General features: G+C 43.2%; 2 protein-coding genes across 2 annotated transcripts in view; one reads left to right on the top strand and one right to left on the bottom strand.

The window, feature by feature from the left end:
- Positions 1–235: 235 nt before the first annotated feature.
- LOC127614376 (creatine kinase, flagellar-like) lies at positions 236–10,832 on the top strand. Its single transcript, XM_052085644.1, is given in 32 exon segments — positions 236–359; positions 978–1,165; positions 1,237–1,391; positions 1,459–1,591; positions 2,354–2,525; positions 2,601–2,724; positions 2,857–3,046; positions 3,138–3,315; positions 3,385–3,584; positions 3,662–3,816; positions 4,579–4,711; positions 4,794–4,965; positions 5,078–5,201; positions 5,273–5,468; positions 5,546–5,887; positions 5,962–6,127; positions 6,129–6,322; positions 6,455–6,626; positions 6,700–6,823; positions 6,903–7,092; positions 7,171–7,512; positions 7,605–7,955; positions 8,214–8,385; positions 8,466–8,589; positions 8,673–8,862; positions 8,936–9,277; positions 9,361–9,526; positions 9,528–9,727; positions 9,817–9,988; positions 10,062–10,185; positions 10,257–10,443; positions 10,524–10,832. Coding segments are annotated over 32 exon segments (5,880 nt in total). The 5' UTR covers positions 236–336; the 3' UTR covers positions 10,703–10,832.
- Positions 10,833–11,972: 1,140 nt separating this feature from the next.
- The window catches only part of LOC127614380 (zinc finger MYM-type protein 4-like), a 34,300-nt gene continuing 23,984 nt past the window's right edge, over positions 11,973–22,288 (bottom strand). Inside the window, exons 23-31 of the mRNA XM_052085649.1 lie at positions 22,025–22,273; positions 20,616–20,692; positions 18,829–18,958; positions 18,604–18,755; positions 18,393–18,507; positions 16,925–17,182; positions 16,660–16,771; positions 14,839–14,907; positions 11,973–13,589 (exon numbers count right to left, since the gene is read on the bottom strand). Coding sequence (XP_051941609.1) covers positions 13,499–13,589; positions 14,839–14,907; positions 16,660–16,771; positions 16,925–17,182; positions 18,393–18,507; positions 18,604–18,755; positions 18,829–18,958; positions 20,616–20,692; positions 22,025–22,273 — 1,253 coding nt within the window. The 3' untranslated portion in view covers positions 11,973–13,498. The remainder of the gene's footprint in view (positions 13,590–14,838; positions 14,908–16,659; positions 16,772–16,924; positions 17,183–18,392; positions 18,508–18,603; positions 18,756–18,828; positions 18,959–20,615; positions 20,693–22,024; positions 22,274–22,288) is intronic.

Raw genomic sequence — 22,288 nt, 5'->3', positions numbered from 1 at the left:
CGCGGATTGTGTCGTGCGTCATTTTTTTCATAAGATTTAAAGTTCCCGTCACGAATACGAAAATGACGCCTTTATGGACGAAGTTTTTTTTGTACAAAGCGAACGCCGACCACACGACGTCCTTGAACGCTCGCACGCGTGGTGGACTGTCACGTTTATTGAACAGTTCGTAAAGCTGACGTTGGGGCTATATAGGGTGGAACACACGCATCCTAATGTGTTTTTAAACATTCAACAGGGCAACTCTTGTTTGTGGAGACTTTCTCATATCTCCGAAACTGAGCAGATTTTCTTTTATTACACGTAGCTGGATCTGTGGAGAGAGAAGACGGAACCATGTCAGACACTGTTGAAAAAGTGTAAGTCAAACGCAAGGAAATGTCCACTAATTATTCACTTGTAACATGAGATTGTTTGGTCCATATATCAAGTTTATATTAACCTCTTCAAACGCACTGTATGGTTTCTGTTAAAATGTACAGCATTCCTCATCCTAACAGTGGTCACTCATTATGGGATTCAATTTTATTTACCTTGACTAGAAAACATTTCACATACATATCACCAATGCGTTTTAAATAGATTCACGTTACAATTCCTACCTTAAATTAATGAATAACTGCATTTGTTTCAGAGACCCCTTAATAACATATAATAGTATTTGAAATGTAAAACGGCTCACCTAATGGGGAGAAATTTAAGAATTGTGCATTGCTGCTTTCATCTTTTATGTCCTACCACCCTATGAGTCTTCAAACCGCTAACATTGTTTTAATCACTGCGATGTCCCTACAAACTGTACAGCCTGAAACATACCAAAATAAAAAATCTCAACTAAATGTCACAAGAAATGGAAAAAAAACCACTACATGGGATGAATGTGATAAGTTTTCTATCAATGCATGACAGCGGTTGGGTCTGCTCTACCTTAATCCAACTGAATAAATCAGATCCTGCTCTTAATTGTATTTGTCTAGCTCTGATGACATGGCCAACCTTCAGCTGGGGGAGGGATCAGTCCAGGACGACTTCCCCAATCTGAGTCAGCACAACAACCACATGGCCAAGTTTTTAACTATGGACATGTACAAAAAGCTGAGGGAGAAGTGTACCAGCAGTGGCTTCACCATCGATGATGCCATTCAGACTGGAGTGGATAATCCAGGTACAAATTTGATTCACTACAGTGAGCCGTGTGAGAGTTTTTTTTATTGTCGTTGACTTTGATGAGTGCAGGTCACCCCTTTATCGTGACTGTGGGCTGTGTGGCTGGCGATGAGGAGTCGTACGAAGTCTTCAAAGACTTGATGGACCTTGTAATTCAGGAAAGACATGGAGGGTACAGACCATCGGACACCCACAAGACTGACCTTGACCCTGAAAACCTGAAGGTACCTGAATGTTATCTGGTGCTCGACTGAATCCTTTTTTTAAAATTTTAATATTTGTCCGCCTCAGGGGGGCGATGACCTCGACCCCAACTATGTCCTGAGCTCCCGTGTGCGAACAGGCCGAAGCATTCGCGGTTATTGCCTGCCGCCACACTGCAGCCGGGGAGAGAGACGTGCTGTGGAGAGGATCTCAGTTGAAGGTAATGAGCAGATGTCAAGCTGTCCTTTAATTTGAACATTTGACCCCGCCCAGTGCTGTCAGAATGGCCTGGGGGGTCAGTCCATCACAGCTGTTAGCTTAGCTCGCATCCTCCTGTTGCCACCTCCAGAGTGTCCTGGGAGCAGCCCATAATTGTATATATAGATCAAATTAAAGCACTACTGTTTTTAACAGGGGCGGCCCGGTAGACCAGTGGTTAGCATGTTGGCTTCACAGTGCAGAGGTACCGGGTTCGATTCCAGCTCCGGCCTCCCTGTGTGGAGTTTGCATGTTCTCCCCGGGCCTGCGTGGGTTTTCTCCGAGTGCTCCGGTTTCCTCCCACATTCCAAAAACATGCATGGCAGGCTGATTGAACACACTAAATTGTCCCTAGGTGTGAGTGTGAGCGTGGATGGTTGTTCGTCTCTTGTGTGCCCTGTGATTGGCTGGCAACCGACATAGGGTGTCCCCCGCCTACTGCCCGGAGACAGCTGGGATAGGTTCCAGCGACCCTAGTGAGGATCAAGCGGTTCGGATGAAGATGAATGTTTTTAACAGTTTTAACAATATCACCTGTTCCAACACTTTTCCCTCCCTTGAAAAATGGGTCCAAGTTGCTATTGCAAATTATATATGGTAGCGCTAAATAAAAGCCCAACTGTTAATCAAATGGACCTCACTTCCAGTACTTTAGGAGGGGCAGTGTACAAAGTGGGTACAGGCGATGGAATCATAACAGGCTGAGTGTTACCCTTCTTGTCAGCCCTGGATTCCCTAACTGGAGAATTGCAAGGGAAATACTACGCCTTAAAGAACATGACTGAGGAGGAGCAGCAGCAGCTGATTGATGACCACATGCTGTTTGACAAACCAGTCTCCCCTCTGCTGCTGGCTTCCGGGATGGCCCGTGATTGGCCTGACGGCAGAGGCATCTGGTGAGTAGGGTAACAATATCTCCTAGATCTGCGTTGAACTGTCAAATGGTCGTTATGCCATCTATTGCCTCAAAGGCACAATGATGACAAGACATTCCTGGTTTGGGTGAACGAAGAGGACCACCTACGAGTGATCTCCATGCAGAAAGGCGGCAACATGAAGGATGTGTTTACTCGCTTCTGCACCGGACTGAAAGAGGTTTGTCAGGATCAATTGTATTTTTTAATTACCGGTAAATGGATTTGGTGGTTAACAAAGGCAAGATCAAAACCGCCACAGAATATTCTGGTAACTTGATCGGCTTGGTGTTTATTTTTTTTTTTTTTTAAGATGGAGTCCTTATTCAAAGAAAAAGGGGAGGAATTCATGTGGAATGAACACCTTGGCTACATTCTGACTTGCCCATCCAACCTGGGCACTGGTCTGCGTGCCGGTGTACATGTAAAGCTTCCAAACATGAGCCAACACCCCGAGTTTGAGGAAGTTCTTAAGCGGCTTAGGCTACAGAAACGTGGAACTGGTATATTAAAAATGTTTCATGTAATTGGGAGAAAAACTCATATGAAACAATGCGGTGAAATAACATAGGAATTTGTCATTTGTCCAAACAGGCGGCGTGGACACTGATGCCGTGGATGGAGTCTTTGACATCTCTAATTCTGACAGACTGGGCTTCTCTGAGGTGGAGCTGGTACAGATGGTGATTGATGGGGTCAAGGTGCTGGTAGAGATGGAAAAGAGACTGGAGATACAAGAGCCCATTGACAACCTCATGCCTACTGTCCAGATGTAAAATGAAATGATCAAATTATCTTTCAAGTCCATTTTTTGGTCTGTCTTACAAATCTTTCTGTTTAGTGTCAAAAGTGAACCAGAGGAAAAGCCTCAGCCTGAGCGAAAGAGGCTGTCAGCTGAGGAGGAGTTCCCAGATCTCAGTCAGCACAACAACTACATGGCCAAGCACTTAACCCTGGAAATGTACAAAAAACTGCGGGAGCGAACTACATCCAATGACTTCACCATAGACGGTGTCATTCAGACAGGCGTGGACAATTCTGGTAGCCACCCTAACATAGTCTTGTTCATCAATTGAAAATCGTTAATCTGCGTGTAACTCTTTGGTGACAACGTGCAGGTGATCCTTTTATCATGACTGTGGGATGCGTGGCTGGAGATGAGGAGTCTTACGAAATCTACAAAGACTTGATGGATCTTGTGATTCAGGACAGACATGACGGTTACAAACCAACCGACAAGCACAAGACTGACCTCAATCCAGAAAAACTAAAGGTGAGGACCATTGATTAGATGACATCGGGCACTTTGGGACCGGGATGCACAGAAACCGACCTACGAGCTGTGAGCAAATTCACTTCCATTAGATGTGGCGGAAAATTGCGAGACATAGCCAATAGTATCCCCCTCAAACGTTGGTTTGCAAGTTTAAATAAACAGAATATGCCAATGAAGGAAAGAAGCAGTAAACAAATGGTCACAAATAGACCAAACATACAACTAAAACGTCCGAAGATGAACCTGTTTTGAAAAGAAGCTCCTCCCCTCACGGTAACTCCAGAGTGACATGGAGGAGTAAACTTGTGCATGGTATGTTGTCAAAAACTAGGCAATACATTGATCTATTGAATCATTGGAACAAGTAGCACTCAAGTGTTCAAGGAGAAAGAAAAGAGTTGGCACAGCCTGCTCACGTAAACATTAGCAGTTGAGTCGCTAATAACTAGCCTCCGGCCACTGGATTGTGTCATCTTTAGATTAGACACATTCGAATAGGTCAATTTCTTCGTAGTTCACTGCTACTTTAATTCTACATTTATTGTACAGTCGGACAACACGGTTTGAAATGAATGATAGAAATCTGTGCTTTGTCAATACCGGTGCTTTAGACTGTCAAAAGCAATAAAAATGGTTTCTGGTCTGTAAACAGCATGTAATTGTCTGAATTGGTCCATGCCCATAAAAACAGATTGGGGACCACTGACATATAGTACTGATTGTTCCCCAATACTGACATTGTTTGTCGTGACTCTGAAGGGGGGTGAGGACCTCGACCCCAACTATGTTCTGAGCTCCCGTGTCCGTACTGGTCGCAGCATTCGTGGCTTCTGCCTTCCACCCCATTGTAGCCGAGGAGAGAGGCGTGCTGTGGAGAAGCTCGCGGTCCAAGGTAATGACAGCGTCAAGATCCCAACCATTATGACTCGTTATTGGAACGGAAATGTGAACATTATCCTCTGTTGGTCTTGAAGTGCTTGAGTCACTGACTGGAGACCTACAGGGGAAGTACTATGCCTTAAAGGACATGATGGAAGCTGAACAGCAGCAGATGATTTACGACCACTTCTTGTTTGAAAAGCCAGTGTCCCCTCTGCTACTGGCCTCAGGGATGGCCCGTGACTGGCCTGATGGCAGAGGCATCTGGTGAGAGTTGATTCTGCAATAGTTGTAGGACATTTGGAAAGTCTTCAATGTACACAATTCTTTTTTGTCATTCAAAGGCATCCTCATGGATGTGATATATTTTCATTCAAAGGTATAACGAATATAAGACATTCCTGGTGTGGGTAAACGAAAAGGACCATCTGAGAGTGATCTCAATGCAGAAAGGAGGCAACATGAAGGAAGTGTTCACTCGTTTCTGTGATGGACTCGCAGAGGTTTATATTGAATCTATTACAATAATCCCACTTAGGTGATTTTGGAGATGGTAACCTGATTCTGTTGATAGATGGAGTCCTTGTTCAAGAAGAAAGGTCACGTCTTTATGTGGAACGAGCACCTTGGCTACATTCCAACTTGTCCATCCAACCTGGGAACCGGTTTGCGTGCTAGTGTTCATGTAAAGTTGCCAAACATGAGCAAGCACCCAGAGTTCGATGAGGTTCTTCGGAGACTGAGGCTGCAGAAACGTGGAACGGGTGCAGGTGAATTGTAAATCTTGGCGCCAACTGATACGCTTGACTTGACTCCAAAACCGAGAGATCTCTCATTTGATCATCAGGTGGCGGGGACACTGCTGTTGTGGATGGAGTCTTTGACATCTCCAACATTGACAGACTGGGTTACTCCGAGGTGAAACTAGTCCAGATGGTGGTTGATGGAATCAGGGTTCTGGTAGAGATGGAAAAGAGGCTGGCAATGGACGAGGCCATTGACGACCTTATGCCAAGCAACATTGAGCTGAAGGGATTGACTGCTAAGGATGAGTTTCCAGATCTCAGTAAGCATAACAACCACATGGCCAAAATACTAACTTTGGACATGTATAAGAAGCTGAAAGATCGTACGACCCCCAATGGTTTCACCATCGATGATGTCATCCAGACAGGCGTGGATAATCCAGGTAGAGTTAACTAACACAACCTGAGAACTGGCAACCATTCAACTTTGATTTGGGGGTTGATTTTCTTTTTTTAGGTCATCCCTACATCATGACCGTTGGGTGCGTGGCTGGAGATGAAGAGTCATATGAGGTCTTCAGAGATTTGCTTGACCTTGTGATTGAAGCAAGACATCGAGGTTACAAAGCAAAAGACAACCACAAGACTGATCTCAATCCAGACAATCTTAAGGTCGAGCAATGTTTCACACTGACATGGGTGTTCTATTTGCACCGGAGAGAAACAAATGACTTGTCTTATGCAGGGCGGTGATGATTTGGACCCAGAATATGTTCTGAGCGCTCGGGTCCGAACGGGCCGCAGCATCCGTGGTTTCTGCTTGCCGCCTCTGTGTAGCCGTGGGGAGAGACGTGCTATTGAGAAGCTTTCCGTTGAAGGTAACGAGCGGACTAATTGCTTCAAGATCAATTGTAAATGGAGCAGAATGTCAGCCGTGCTGATAATGCTAGGCAAGTGTACAAGATGGGCAGATCACTGAACATTTAAAAGTGATTTTTTTTTTCACTCAGCCCTGGACACTCTAAGCGGAGACCTACAGGGGAAATACTATGCCCTGAAGAACATGACTGAGGAGGAGCAGCAGCAGCTGATTGATGACCATTTGCTGTTTGACAAGCCAGTGTCCCCTCTACTGCTGGCATCGGGGATGGCACGTGACTGGCCCGATGGCAGAGGCATGTGGTAAGATGCAGCGGCTAAATCTCTAGGGTGCATTTCACCGGAGAAGATGCTCACATTTGTGCTTTGTTTCAAGGCACAATGAAGATAAGTCATTCTTAGTGTGGGTGAATGAGGAAGATCATTTGCGAGTGATCTCCATGCAGAAAGACAGTAATATGAAGGAAGTCTTCACTCGCTTCTGCAAAGGACTCACGGAGGTTTTATTTGATTTTTCAAGCAATCCAAGAGTCCGGTCTTTCAATCGTTTCATCTTGTAATGAATTGATGTGATTTTAGATTGAGTCCTCGATTAAGCAGAAAGGTGAAGCCTTCATGTGGAATGAGCACCTTGGCTACATCCTGACATGTCCATCCAACCTGGGCACTGGCCTCCGTGCTGGTGTGCATGTGAAGCTGCCACACATGAGCAAGCATCCTGAGTTTGAGGAGGTTCTTCGAAGGTTGAGGCTCCAGAAACGTGGAACTGGTACATATGAACTTCTTGTTTAAAGTCGTACGGCTATGAGGATATTTTGAGGTTGAATACGTCACCTCTGTTCATCAGGTGGCGTGGATACAGATGCCGTTGACGGGGTCTTTGACATCTCCAACGCGGACAGGCTGGGTTTCTCCGAGGTGCAGCTGGTCCAGATGGTGATCGATGGCATCAAGCTGCTCGTGGAAATGGAGAAAAGGCTCGAGAAGGAGGAGCCCGTTGATGACCTCATGCCAGTCGACCTTCAGCTCAATGTGTTTACTGCAGAGGAGGAGTTCCCAGATTTCAGTCAGCACAACAACCACATTGCAAAGTTTTTAACCCTAGAAATGTACAAGACGCTGAGGCAGCGTTGCACCCCCAACGGCTTCACCATAGATGATGTTATTCAGACGGGCGTGGATAATCCAGGTACAGCACCTCAGTTTGAGAGACAAATTCTACACTTGGACTTTTCTGTCCACAAACACTTGTCTCCCATTTTACTCTTAACATGTGTCTAGGTCACCCCTTTATCATGACCGTGGGCTGTGTGGCTGGAGATGAGGAGTCCTACAAGGTCTTCAAAGACTTGATGGACCTTGTGATTCAGGACAGACATGGAGGATACAAACCAGGAGATATGCACAAAACTGACCTCAACCCAGAGCACCTGAGGGTAAAGCCAGCATTTTACCAGGATTGATATGTATTGCAGAAAAGCTCATCTCTGCTTCTCCAGGGGGGCCAAGACCTCGACTCAAGATACGTTCTGAGTTGCCGGGTTCGAACAGGCCGCAGCATCCGTGGCTTCTGCCTGCCGCCGCTCTGCACCCGTGGGGAAAGGCGCGCTTTGGAGAAGCTTTTCATTGGAGGTTAGGCTCCCATATAGAGACAGTATAAACATGGCTGCCATTTAACTCGTTCACTCCCAAAGACGTTTTAAATGTCTTTTCAGACTTGTCCTAACCATAGCCCTAACCCTAACCCTAACCCCAACTCCTAATCCTAACCATAACCCTAACCCCTAAACCTAACTTTCTAACCTAACCTGGCTTTCTAGAATTGGCTGGTACTGGATGAGTTAATTGTGGCAGTGGACATAACAAAATCTACGGTGCTTTTTTTTGCAGCTCTTGATACACTAACTGGGGACTTGCAAGGGAAATATTATGCCTTGAAGAACATGACTGAGCAAGAGCAGCAGGAGCTAATCAATGACCACTTCCTCTTTGACAAGCCAGTATCCCCTCTGCTAGTTGCCTCGGGGATGGCGCGCGACTGGCCCGATGGCAGAGGCATCTGGTGAGTCTCATCCCGAATTTCTATATTTCCCCAACTTTGACGATTTATAAAGATGCACTAAATAATGTGTCCTTCAAAAGGCATAATGACAACAAGACATTCCTGGTGTGGGTGAACGAGGAAGACCATCTGCGAGTCATTTCCATGGAGAAAGGTGGCAACATGAAGGATGTGTTCACTCGCTTTTGCACCGGACTCAAAGAGGTTTCTAGATAAAACATTGTTTGGTTAATGGAGGGTGTGGGTGGTATGATGCATAATATCTCGATCAACTTGGTTCCGTCTAGCTTGAGGCTGTGATTAAGGAAAAAGGGGAGGCATTCATGTGGAACGAGCATCTAGGCTACATCCTGACTTGCCCATCCAACCTGGGCACTGGTCTGCGTGCTGGTGTACATGTCAAACTTCCAAACATGAGCAAGCACCCTAAGTTTGAGGAGGTTCTCAAGAAGCTGAGGCTCCAAAAACGTGGAACAGGTACATTACTTTTTTGAAAACTTTCTTTGGTTGCTTGCTTCCCTAAATTATTCTGAGAATTTTTTTTGCCCAGGTGGGGTGGACACAGCTGCCGTGGATGGAATCTTTGACATCTCAAATGCAGACAGACTCGGATTCTCTGAGGTGCAGCTTGTCCAGATTGTGGTCGATGGTGTTAAATTGTTGGTGGACATGGAGAAGAAGCTGGAAAAGGGTGCTTCCATCAACAACCTGATGCCTGGTAAACTTAAGTTGAAGAAACTTTCACCCGAGAAGGACTTTCCGGATCTCACAATGCACAACAACTACATGGCCAAGTTCTTAACCCTGGACCTGTACAAAACGCTGAGTGAGCGGAAAACCCCTTACGGCTTTACCATTGACCGCGTCATCCAGGCGGGAGTGGATAATCCAGGTACGATTGTTGATTCTGAGAACGAGAGTTGCATTCTGGTCCAAGGTGGAAGTTACCCGTGTAGCGTGTCTGTATATGTGCAGGTAACCCATTCACAATGAGTATGGGCTGTGTGGCCGGTGATGAGGAGTCCTACGAGGTCTTCAAAGAACTGCTGGACCTTGTCATTGAGGATAAACACGGAGGTTATAAACCAACAGACGTGCACAAGAGTGACTTCAACCCTGACGGCCTTGGGGTACAGCAGCGTTCTTTCCAACTCATAGACACATTGTATATGGAATTGACCTGTGAGTCAATTGTCTTTTCCCTCGAAGGGGGGTGACGACCTCGACCCCAACTATGTTCTGATTTCACGTGTCCGAGCGGGTCGCAACATTCGCACCTTCTGCTTGCCGCCAAATTGCACTCGTGGGGAGCGGCGTTTTCTCGAGCAGCTCTTCATCGAAGGTAATGATTTTGGGCTCGCCAACCGATCATATATATTGCAGAAAGACGAATCCTGTGCATTCGGGTGTATAAATGTTTTTGTTCTGCAGTTCTAGGGTCACTATCTGGAGAACTGCAGGGTAGATACTTGCCATTGAAGAGCCTTTCAGAAGCTGAGCAGCAGCAGATGATTGATGACCACTTGCTGTTTGAGAAGCCAGCGTGTCCTCTTCTTGTTGGCTCCGGGATAGCCCGCGACTGGCCCGATGGCAGAGGCGTGTGGTGAGACACACAGCCGCTCAATCTCCTTCCGGTCCATGAAATGCAAATTAAAATTCATGTCGTCTTTTGAAAGGCACAATGATGACAATACATTCTTGGTGTGGGTGAATGAAGAGGAGCATCTAAAAGTGATCTCCATCGAGAAAGGTGGCAACATGAAGGCAGCCTTTACTCGGTTCTGCAGTGGAATTCAAGAGGTTTGATCACAAGTCAGTTACGCGTAATACAGTTGTATTATCCACTAAAATCATCCACTCTTCCCTTTTAGGTCGAGTCTAAGCTTAACGAGAAAGAACTTGAATTCATGTGGAATGACCATTTGGGTTACATCCTGACTTGCCCATCCAACCTGGGCACTGGTCTGCGCGCTGGTGTGCATGTGAAGCTGCCCAACCTGAGCAAACGCCCTGAGTTCGAGGAAGTTCTGAAAAGGCTGAGGCTTGAAAAACGAACTGGTATAGTGCAGAGTTTGGTTGAAACAATGTTGCTTGCAGACAGGACATAAAATTCTCAAAAATGTCATTTGTGCAACCAGGTGGGGTGGACACCGAGGCAGATAGCGAAGTCTTGGACATCTCCAACACTGACAGACTGGGCTTCACTGAAGTGCAGCTCGTGCAGGTGGTAGTTGATGGCGTAAAGGTCTTGGTGGAGATGGAGAAGAGGCTTGAGATGGAAGAGGGTATTGACGACCTGATGCCCGTCCAAAAGTAGAACCACTCATAACCCTTCTACATTCCCCAATTACTTTTCTCTGCAGCAAAGCGTTGTGTGACCGTTCGTGTTCTGAAACTGTTCTGTTCAGATGACCCCGAAATAAAGTAATACAATCTTTCACTCTTGACATCCTGTGTGCAAATGCAACATTTGTCCCCAAGTGTTTCCATATCATGTTACGGGCATAACATCGTTCAGATGAATTATGGTCAATTTTCAGATTGCCCAAGTGCATACTTTTCTTCACTGATCATTTTTGGGATGGAACACCTTGACTGGAATTGCTCTATATAATATGGGACACATACAGCAATTGATAGTGCCGGTGTAAAGTGAGGAAGAATGGGAGGTGCAACATGGCAGTGAGGAGGCACTCAGTGACTGAGTGAGGCTCTTTGAATCTGGGCTGCAGTCTTCCCGTGGCATCTTATGTTCCCAAAACATAAGGCCTTAAGCTGAATGCATCTACTGCATATGCACTGCAATTCATAACGGGCTAGAATTCACAATACTCGAAAATAGATGACAAAAATAAAAGCCAATGCAATCTGATCAACCTTTGGGAAATATATAATCCCTCTTTCATGATTTTGCTGTAGATGGATTTTTTTTGGGTGCATTTCTTGTGTTCTGCATCCTGATTGGCTAACTTCACTGGACAAATTTTCTCCAGGACAAAACTCAATGACGACAAAAAGCGCAGGTTCTTTTGGGAACGTAAACCCCGCGATGAGGGATTAAGATTCTGTAAGTGAGACTTAGAGTTTAGTCATGCCACTTAGCCAATACAGTATACTTGATGTTCCATTTCATGCACATCTGAAGCATAACAGGTATAGCCTAAAGGGGTTGCAGACTCATTGAAAATGTGGAAAGTAATACAGTATTAATTTTGGGCTGTGAAAGCAACCACCCATTTAGTTGTGGATGAACTGGAGCCGATCACAGCTGACTATGAACTGAACCACTTGACAATTTAGTGTTTAATTAACTTGTGTGTTTTTGGAATGTGAGAGGGAGCTGGTAAAAAAAAAAAAAAAAAAAATAGAAAAGCACAGGGAGAACTTGTAAAGTCCAAGGATTCAAAGCACAAATCCCAGAACTTCAAGGCAGACACACTAATGACTTGTCCTCTATGTTGCATTTGCTGTTTCATGCTCAAAGATTTTTCCCCCTACAACACTCAAGAACTCTCTTGCACTGAACCAGTATTAATTGGCATTTCATGTTCACTGTTTGTTAGGACAAGAACTGGTTTGAGTGGATCTTTTACTTATTTTTTTTTAATTTAATAATATTTTTAACAAATGTTATTGGTCACCTGACAATGCTCAGAATATGAATGAGTAGAAATTACTGTCACCGTTAGTTTTTGGTGGACCCTAAAAAAAACGTGGTGCTTATTTATTGTCTGACAATTTAAATTTTTTTTTTAACCTTACAGACCATTATACAGACTTAAAAAAAAACAAAAAAAATATGCTTCTCTTTCAATAAGAGTGCAAAGCCAAGTGAAAGTGGGAAAAAAAAGGGTTTCACTCCCATGAAAGAAAAACAATGGCACCATTACAGGGAGCAAACGAACATGAATACTGGAATGGATGGCTTTATACAGGATACAAGGAGTATGAGGGAGAACTGCACGAAAAACAGGCAGATTCCAAGGATAGAAAGAATCATTGATGGGGTGATTTGACACTAAATAAGGCCACAAAAGGGACAAAAGAATGATTTGGGAAGGACGTCAGGTGACGCATTCATCAAAGCGGATGAGAGGCACTCTGAGTTTCCTCTCGTGTCACATCACCTCATTCAATATGTAGCTGGTGACATTACAGTACTTGAATTTTCTTATTGTCAAAAACTTTATGTGACCAAAACAAAACAAGTCAGTGAATAATTTTATCAAGCATTTTTCTGAAATTGAACTGAAGGAACCGATTCAAAAACTTTCATCGCATCTCTCGGTGCTGGCATCATGCTGCTAAAATTTCAGACTGCACAAGCTATTTTATAAAAAAAAATAATAATAATGATACTACTGCATCAATAGATCCAGATTTAGCACTTTAGTAACATGAAGAGAATATAATCAAAAACACAAATGTCAAACGGAAGTCAAGCTATGATGAAGTTATGCGATGATGACTACTGGTATTTTGAGTTTGGTCTTCAATGAAGTTTGATTGACAATATGAAAAAAAACCACACATTTTTTGATGATGTAATCCTTTGCCACTGTCAGCTGTCCATGATGCTTGATGCCCAAAAAAATGCTGAAAATTTTGTGATGGTGGTGGCGGGAGGGGGTGAGATCTTCGAGTGGAAGCGTCGGTACAGCAGCAACAGCAGCAGTGTAGCACAGTGTGGATGCATGTACAATGCATAGAATGTCACACTGCACGTGATGAGAGGGCTGCGAGAATCAAGTCAATGAACCACCATTGAAACCGATGTTCAAATTTGTGACTGGAATGAGAAAAGGAGAAATCAAACAGACCGGAACGCTTTTTTTCCCCTTCCCATTTGAAACAATAGCAGATGCCTGCAGCCTGGAGGAGTGTCGATCAGAGAAGGAGGCAGGCATTCAATCAGGTAAGCTCAACAAAGAGTCCAATCATAGTCTTGATGACAAATCTCCATTGTGTGTCTTTCAATGGCATGGCGGCCTGCTTCTTCACACCCAGCCAAGAGCTGGCGTGTGTCCATGTGATCATTCTTCGCTTGGGAACGCTTTCCCGTTCCAAAAAGGCTTGTCACTGTAAACTGAGACTCAGAGGAGGCTGCCTCCTGTTACCGCTGAACTTCTTTAACCGCCAAGATGCGAGTGAGCATGCTCTGCAGAATTGTATGATGTAGGGTGTGACAGGTATACCAGTAGGAACTGTGGGCAAAGAAAAGGAGAGGAGAGAGAAACTATGACATGAGAGAGGTCACTGGGCATCTCATTTTCCTTTATAAAAACAGAATGAAAACTCCAAAGTCATATGAATTTGAAAGTGAAAAATACACAAGACATTGTGGTTGGCAGTGTTGGGGGAGAATTCCAGAATTATTACATCCATGTGGAAAATCGGGTGAGAATAAATACAAAATGTTGTTTGTTTGTTTCAACTAAAGGCAATTGAGAAGCGATTCTGATTTGTAATGCCGACCTGAATCAGAATCAGAATCAGAATCATCTTTATTGGCCAAGTATGTAGAACACACAAGGAATTTGTCTCCGGTATAACACGCTGCACTAGTATCATCGTAAACAACAAAATCATTGAACCATTTTAGAGTATACCAGTAGTTTTGTAATACCATTTTGTGGTGCAAGAAGAGTGACTATGTCAGTGACTGTTTAAGGAGTTGGGCGTAGACAGCAGAATAAACCGCAGCAAAATAAGTGTTTTTTTTCTTTTTATTTCTTCTTCTTATTATTATTATTATTATTTTAAAGTGCAGAACTGTATTTTTGAGTTTCAAATACTTGAGTTTTGTGCCTTCATATACAATCAATGTGATCATTCTACAGTGTACAAATAAAGATGACAAACTGAAGAAATCTGAGGTGGTTCAATTTTTGTAAAATTAAAAATTAAAAAAATATATTTTTCGCTTGTAAGACGTTTGAACTTATTTTATCTCTCCAAGTTAGCGAAATTTTTTAAACTCATTCACATCCAACCAATTCTGGACCAAGTCTGAAAAGACGTTTTAGAACGTCTTTGGGAGTGAATGAGCTAAACACATTGTGAAGTATCAGAATACTTCCCACAGGAAAAGCACAGTCATGTATTTTCTATTCACACAAGCATAAAATGTGAATAGAAAACACTGTACAGATTATGATATGTGAGTTAGATGACGTGTGTGCCTTTGGGAGGCGAGGACTCGTAGAGTGGCAGGCGACGTCAGCGAGTCTGCTTGTACGCCTCTGGTCATAAGTTGTGGCTGACAGCAGCTACTGCGCCTTCCCGAATGTGCTTTATACAAAATGGATGAAAAGTGCATCGATTGTGGCTCTCCTTTCCCATACGCAAGGGTATTAAAGACAGTAAATATACAATAAAACCTTTTTTTTACAGAGAGCCACAGGCCACGCTGCTTCACAACTTGTAAATAGGAGACAAATTGAAGTTTCTGACCTGTGTGTATGGACATTGCGTTCAGGCTGGAGGTAAAACATGTCAGTCCTCTTCAATGCTGTTGGCGGGCTTATGGGGGAGGAAGAAAGAGTGTGAGGTTAAGTTTTTGCCTCTCAGGCATACTAAATTCTCACTGTTAGACTATAAGTAGTTTATGCTTAATTGATCAGTTTTCTCACAGTTCCCCAATAATATTTTCATTGTTGTTTACTAGTACCTTAAAAAAATTGGGGCTATTTTATATGTCTAATGTTAAATTACCACCATTAAAAATAATGCTCCAGTGTGCAACATCACGAGCCGGCAGCAGCAACAATTGCTCATGCGAAATGTGGCGGGAAATACAGCCTACATGATGAGGCCAACTTCAAAATAAAATATTTCCAAATACAGTCACACACCGGTGTCAAAGTCACGGCCCGGGGGCCAGATCTGGCCCACCACATCATTTTATGTGGCCCGCGAAAGCAAATCAAGCATGTCAAGTTCCATGATGCTTGCTAAAGTCTGAAACAAAATTTCAAATTGTCATATGTAATTCACAATAACAGTCATTATTCTTGACTTCTGATTTTAAAACTAGTTACCCATCAATTTGTTGCGTGCTCTATATGTAATATGTGGAGGTGATTAAACATTTATATGGTTTCCCAAAATTCAAGGGAAACCGTAACTACAATGTGGCTCGCGACAAAAATGAGTTTCACACCCCTGCAGTAATACATGGATATTGGTACCTTGGCACACAATTATTTTGAAATTGATTGTGGCAGTGCTTGGTGGCATGGCAATGCCTTTATTGAGTCGACTCACCTTCCTCACTTGAGCGGCTCAATAGTTGGAGCCCGTTTTGAGTTCAGACTGTCAGGGTGCGCGATATCCGTTCAACATCTGTCCTTGTCGCGGGCATGCGTACGCGGCACACGCAGCAACATAAGTGCAAAACAGGCGGCACCGTCGCCACATCAACATGTGATATCATGGCTAATTAAACTCAAATGTGGCTAAGAAATTATTTTACTGTTTAGCCACAATGGCTAAAAGGTTTCATGATCCAGTGCCAACCCTGATTGCCATCACAAACTGCAGCCACAACACGTCATCCTGAAGTCATGTTCAATCGCTAATTACGGATGCTAAAAAAACTCTAATAAATTAAGATGACATTGTTTTATACGGCGCCTGCTGCCACCATGAATGTAGTGGGGGGGGACATTGATTTATAAAATGCTACATCGACAAACGCAAATCCAGTGTGTATTTTTATGGAGCTTCAGTAGCACCAACACCATAACGCAAGTAACAAATGGTCATTACGGTAACTCTAAAGCAGGGGTTGTTGCTCATCATGGCGTGCATGTGTATGTGCGTGCGAGTACGCGGTAACCGGTCGATCGCGGGAGGTTGGTTGATCGAAAAGTCAAGCTTCGGTCCAAAATGTTTGGGCACCCCTGCTCTAAAGTATGCGTCAGACTTTCCAAATTAAAATATGTTTCAGCATCCAGATTATTAAAAAAACATAAGTACTGTAATTTCTTTCATCTGCGCTGCTCGGTAGTTGTCCGTGGCCTTCGTAGTTTGAGACCACTGTCATAAAGAATGCCAGCAAATCGGGGAGAAATATTATACATGAGTAGAGAGAAAAATATAGCTTACCTGTCAAGGGACTATGAATCTAAATTAGCTGTATGCTAACCTCGACACAATTACGCACGTTTTGTACCGGTGTTCATTAACATGCATTGTCCCTTTCGAAAAACAAAAATAAACACATTCACGTTTGTGTGTGTGTGTGTGTGTGTGTGTGTGTGTGTGTTTTACCATCTCGAGAGATAGAACTCATAGAGTCTGACAGGACAGTGCAGAGGGTTTGTAACATTTTCCGCTATCTCCATGTCCCCCTCCTCCTTTTCCTGCCTTTTTTTCATTCGCTCTAAAAAAAAAAACAATCATTCACAGTAAATTCAATTCTTCGCAACAACAAAGATTGTTTAATATTCTAAGGAGGAAATGAGATCATTGAAGAGCTTGTCAATCAATCTAAAGTATGCCAAGTGTCATGGTGATCCAGACATGTTCCACACACCCGTCTCTCCACGGCTGGAAGTAGCAGTACTGCTTCGCTGGTATTTGAGGTAGAGAACTTTGCCCGCTCGACTGCAAGGTTTTGTGTGCAAACTGAAGTTGGCAAAAGAGAGGCTTTGGTGCTGCGCCATGGTGGTGAAGTGGAAGTTCTTGGTGTAGAAGAAAAGAAGCGTGTTGAGCAACACGATGGGGGAGTAAGCGCCCAGCTGCTTACACTCCCAAAGGAAGGACTCCTCAACCCGAGAGGACACGGGGCTACCTGGAGGGGGAGAGTGGAATAGAAAAGACCTGAGGAAATTGCATTGAGTACTCCGGTTTCCTCCCACATTCTAAAAGCGTGTATGGCAGGCTGATTGAACACTCCAAATTGTCCTTAGGTGTGAGTGTGAGCACAAATGGTTGTTCGTTTCTGTGTGCCCTGCGATTAGCTGGCAACCGGTTCAGGGTGTCAGCCGCCTACTGCCCGAGAACAGCTGGGATAGGCTCCAGCACCCCCGCGACCCTAGTGAGGATAAAGCGGTTCGGAAAATGAATGAATGTACGCTTTGCTTTTACTGTCAATCTATCGATACAGCTAGCTTTATCTACATCTACATTTATGCTATCTCACCAGAGCCGTGTCTCCATCAAGCTCGGGGAGAGGAGGGGGCGGGGGGTGGGGGGTGGTGGTGCACTACTTGACACCATTGTTACCTTCACCATTCCCATTGTGTCTATACAGTATACATACATATTTATGGTACCTTGTACACTTTTTCCGCATGGCAATCTACTTCATGCTTGAAAATCGCACTATGTATTTGTGGTTCAATTGAAAAACAGAAAAAAAGATAAAACTGTGTTTTGCATGTGGAGCCTCAAAACAGGTGCATGACACGTTTTCTGTTGGAGTGCAGCATGCGGGGTGATAATCGCTTAGTGCAGGGGTGTCAAACGTACGGCCCCAAAGGAGGTTTGATCAGGCCCGCAGGATCATTTGAAAGTGAAAAAATGCATAAAAAACATTTTTTAAAGGTGCAATTAATGGAGTGTCCGATAGGCGACACAGTGTTTTGATCAGAGTCGAAGACAACATTGTTTTGATCAGAGAAGAAGACAACAGCAGTCTCAGTCTTCACCGAGACAGACCCAACACAGCAGACGCTATCAAGGACATGTGAATACTTTATTCTTTACACATTTAATAGTACGCGACTTAGATTCTAAGGTGTAGGCAGGCATTACATTTAGATTTTAGATGCACATGTGTAAATGGTTTAAAAATTCCTTTTTCTTTATAAATCTTGTTTAATCTTAAAATGCATTACTATATTTTTCAATACCAATTACTTACTTAAAACCCACTATGGTTTTGTGCTTTTGTACAACCAATGGGATCACATTCTGGCTCAGATCTGAGATCAAGTGCAATTAAAATGGTCCACTACAACTGATCACATTAGGCATGGTTTTATCATTAGTCAACATACCATTGGGCAGCTGTTTAGGTTTCCAGAGTCGCAGCATCCCAGAGATCTCCATTGCAAACTGACTGTACAGCTCATCCGTGAAAATATTCTCTATACGGCCCTTCATGAAGATATACTGCCCGCATATAGGGAATCGGAAGCAAAAAAGACAAAAGGTCAGGATGAAGTGACACACAATCATAGTAAAGAAGCTCACAAATAATGCATGTACCTGCTGTATCCCCAGGCAGAGGTAGAAGATGCTGTCAGGGCTGTAAGCCTCGCCGTTCGGCCGACGCACTTCTTTGATAAAGCAAGACAGAGCGTAGCTCAGCTCAGCAGAATCACACTGAAGAATCTCCTCTTTGATAATGACTGGATTAGCTGGAAGTGGAAGAACCGAAAAATGATCAAATATGTCCAATAAAAGCAACGGAATAATAGTACTTTTGCTCACATCTTTTGGAATGCGTGTTGTGCAGCTGCACCCAGTTCTTCCATGCTTTAACGCCATACATGTAGTTCAAACTGAAGCTGACTGGAGGCACGACAGCGCTGCGATCTTTCGAGACAGTTCGCCTTCGACCCTGCGTCAACAAAAAAGTTGAGAAAAAAATGCAGAAAACAGGCACACTTCTGCTCACTGATGAGCGCTCTGGCTACAGATTTCGCTGGAGGTGGGCAAAATCCTTCTAATTCCAAAATCTAAATTTTTCAGGATATTAAAAAAAAAAAAAAAGCAGGTTTGTTCAACCATTAGCATTGCTTCATCAAAGAAAGCAAGCTATTTTCAACACTTTCGGTTGGTCAATCATTTGTAAAAACAGCGCACACCCGCGGACTGACCAATTGTGGGTGGAAAGATGGAATTTACAAATGGGAGGTTTTCACCTGATGCCAGCAATTTATTAACTCTTAATGTCTGAGCAAGAAAGACACCTTCTCATTAAGGCCACTCCTATCCTGTCTGGAAGAAATCAAAACCTGGATGGCACAAAATTTCTTGAAGTTCAACGAAAAGAAGACAGAGGTGATATTGTTTGGCCCCAGTGGACCTTGTACATTCCATCCTGTAGACTTGGGCCCCCTATCTCCTTATCTGAAATCAACGGTCTCAAACTTGGGACTTAAACTGGACAGTGATTTCAAACTCGATCGGCAAATTGGTGCCGTTGTTAAATCCAGCTTCTTTCACCTTAGACAGCTGGCCAAAATAAAACCTTTCCTCTCACATGAACACTTTGAGACAGTAATTCATGCCTTTGTCACATCCCGGCTCGATTACTGCAACGCCCTGTACTTTGGAGTCAGCCAGTCCTCCATCAAGCGCCTTCAGCTGGTACAGAATGCCGCTGCTCGCCTCTTGACTGGTACTCGTAAGAGGGAGCATATAACTCCTACTTTGGCATCCCTTCACTGGCTCCCCATTCATTTTAGAATTATTTTTAAGATCCTCCTCTTTGTTTTCAAATCTCTGAATAATCTCGCGCCACCTTACCTCTCTGAGCTCATACGCCCCTACACCCCTGCCCGGCGCCTCAGGTCTGTGGACCAGTCTTTGCTAGACGTACCAAGAACTAAACTGAGGCTCAGAGGGGATCGAGCCTTTTCTGTTGCTGGTCCATCTCTCTGTAATGACCTCCCACTGAACATTCGGCAAGCCTCCTCGCTGCCCATCTTTAAAGCCCTCCTCAAAACTCACTTGTATTCTTTGGCGTTTGACTCAGCATGACTTAGATTTGCTCTTGATTTTACTGCTTGGTGCTTTCTACCGCCTTATTACTTATTACTGATTCGTCTTACTGTTTATTGTATATGTTAAATCGCTCCATGTACAGCACTTTGTATGCAGCGATGGCTGTTTGAAAGTGCTCTATAAATACTGTTGACTTGACTTGACTACAAACAAGAGTAGTTCAAAGTAAAAACAATTTGAAAACCAACTTCTAAAGCAACTATCAGCACAACTTTATCTAAGGTTAGAATCAAACATACATCAGCACCCTAAAATAATTTCCTATGAAAAATACACGAAAAAAAAGGAACCCCATTCTGATCGTATGTATTAATAATTTCACTTCAGGTATATAACTGAATGATCTTTTGAACTACAGACGTAGTCAATTTTAGAAAATATTAAAGGCATTTTCTTTGTTGTTCAAATATGACTTTGGCCATTATTTTAAGAAGCTGACAATATAGGAGGCTGCTTTGAGAGGTGACCTGTCAGTGCTGTTATCTTACCCGTTTTCGACCAGAGAAACCTTCTCGAGGCCTCTTCACTCCTCGCTGAGGCGTCGCTGGCTTCAAATCAAACAAATCTTAAAAACAACAACAACCAAAAATCAATTACATTACTTGGCTATGGGCAAAACCAAAACATTATTAGCCAACTACAATTCCCATTTAGCATTTGCCTATTAAATAGCGACTGGTGATAAAGCAAAATCCTAAACAAGGATTTTGAGCCACTTCCTGATTGACAGCAAAGTCAAAAGCAGGCTTCCCGCAGTCAGATTTGTTTGGACGTAAAAATGGCCTTTCCCAAACACCGCAGAAGACAAAGGGATGATAATAATAATAATAATAATAATAATGTCATTTGCATCGTCTCACAGATGACAAAAAAAATGATTTAGTAGATATAAACACATAACGGGGTAGGACTAGATAAGTTTTTTTACTTCATCCTACTTCCTTGAACATAATAACTGTGTTGAATGAAGACTGATTTCTTTCTTTTACTTTTTTATCTACCTTATTTTCTGTCAAATTATTACTGTATATGTTTTATGTTCAATAAACAAACAAACCAAACCAAAACAATAGCCAAGTTTTAAAATGGGCCATTCATTGAAGGTGTGCCTTATAATCCGAAGTGCCTTATACATTGAAACTCCTCTTCAACGAAATCATGTTTGCAGCAAGAAATGTTTCACAATAGGGGGTTTTTCACTGTAGCAAATTTGATCTCAGATGTTAAAACACACACACACAAGCACAAGCACACGCACACACACACACAGATCTCTTCTTGTCTTAGCTGCTTGACATCCAAAGGTCTGTTTAGTAGCCATTTTAGCAATGCATCGTTCTTGCTGCGTCTGAAACTAACAATAACAAATACTTCCTGGACTACTGCGCATGTGTAAACCAATGTGGTGGTTGCTGTTGCTGTTTCCGAACGAAGCAGTAGAGGTCGCTGTTGGATAAGACTGTTGTAGTTTGTCAACGTGTAGTTTGTAGTTATACAAAGATTTTGTATAACGCAACAGGGTTTTTGTTCGTTGTATGGGGGGCAGGAAAGTAGGAATGGTGTTCATGCACGAAGATTTTTTCACACTAGGGGGCATTTTCGCCCATGTATGTTTCATTGTAGAGGAGTTTCACTGTAGTGCAGAATGAGATATTAGCATATACTAGATACAACAATATTCTATTGTTATTAAAATAACCAGAAATGTAATCTTTTTTTTTTTATCATTTGGGTAAACAGGCTCAATGTTAAGGCTGTTACATCTTTTGGAATAAGTACAAAAATAAGTGTAAAATAAAATAAAATAAAACCCTCCTACACGATTTGGTCCAAGGCATGTGAAATTTGACATTGTGACAATCAGTCTTAGGAACTGTTAAACTCATTCATATCTCACCCATTGGAAAGTCAAACTCCAGATCAGTCATTGGAGAGGAGGGAGGCTGTTGTTCAGCAATAATCGTGTCTTGGTTCTCGCTTGTTGTCGGTTTAGCTTTTGGCTGACTTCTACGTAGGGTCCGACTTGCCTCTTTTTTCCTTGGTGAAGTTACTGGAGGAGGAATTTTGGTTTGTGCTGTGTTAGGACTCTCCTCAACTTGGTGGATTGTTGGAGCGGCCACTTCTGACGTTGTGCTTTTACCCTGGCCTGTAAAAAAAAAAC

This window comes from Hippocampus zosterae, chromosome 14 (assembly GCF_025434085.1).
Source record: "Hippocampus zosterae strain Florida chromosome 14, ASM2543408v3, whole genome shotgun sequence".
Taxonomy (NCBI): Eukaryota; Metazoa; Chordata; class Actinopteri; order Syngnathiformes; family Syngnathidae; genus Hippocampus; species Hippocampus zosterae.
Note: the sequence above shows the minus strand (reverse complement) of the source record. Positions and strands in the feature narration are given on the sequence as shown.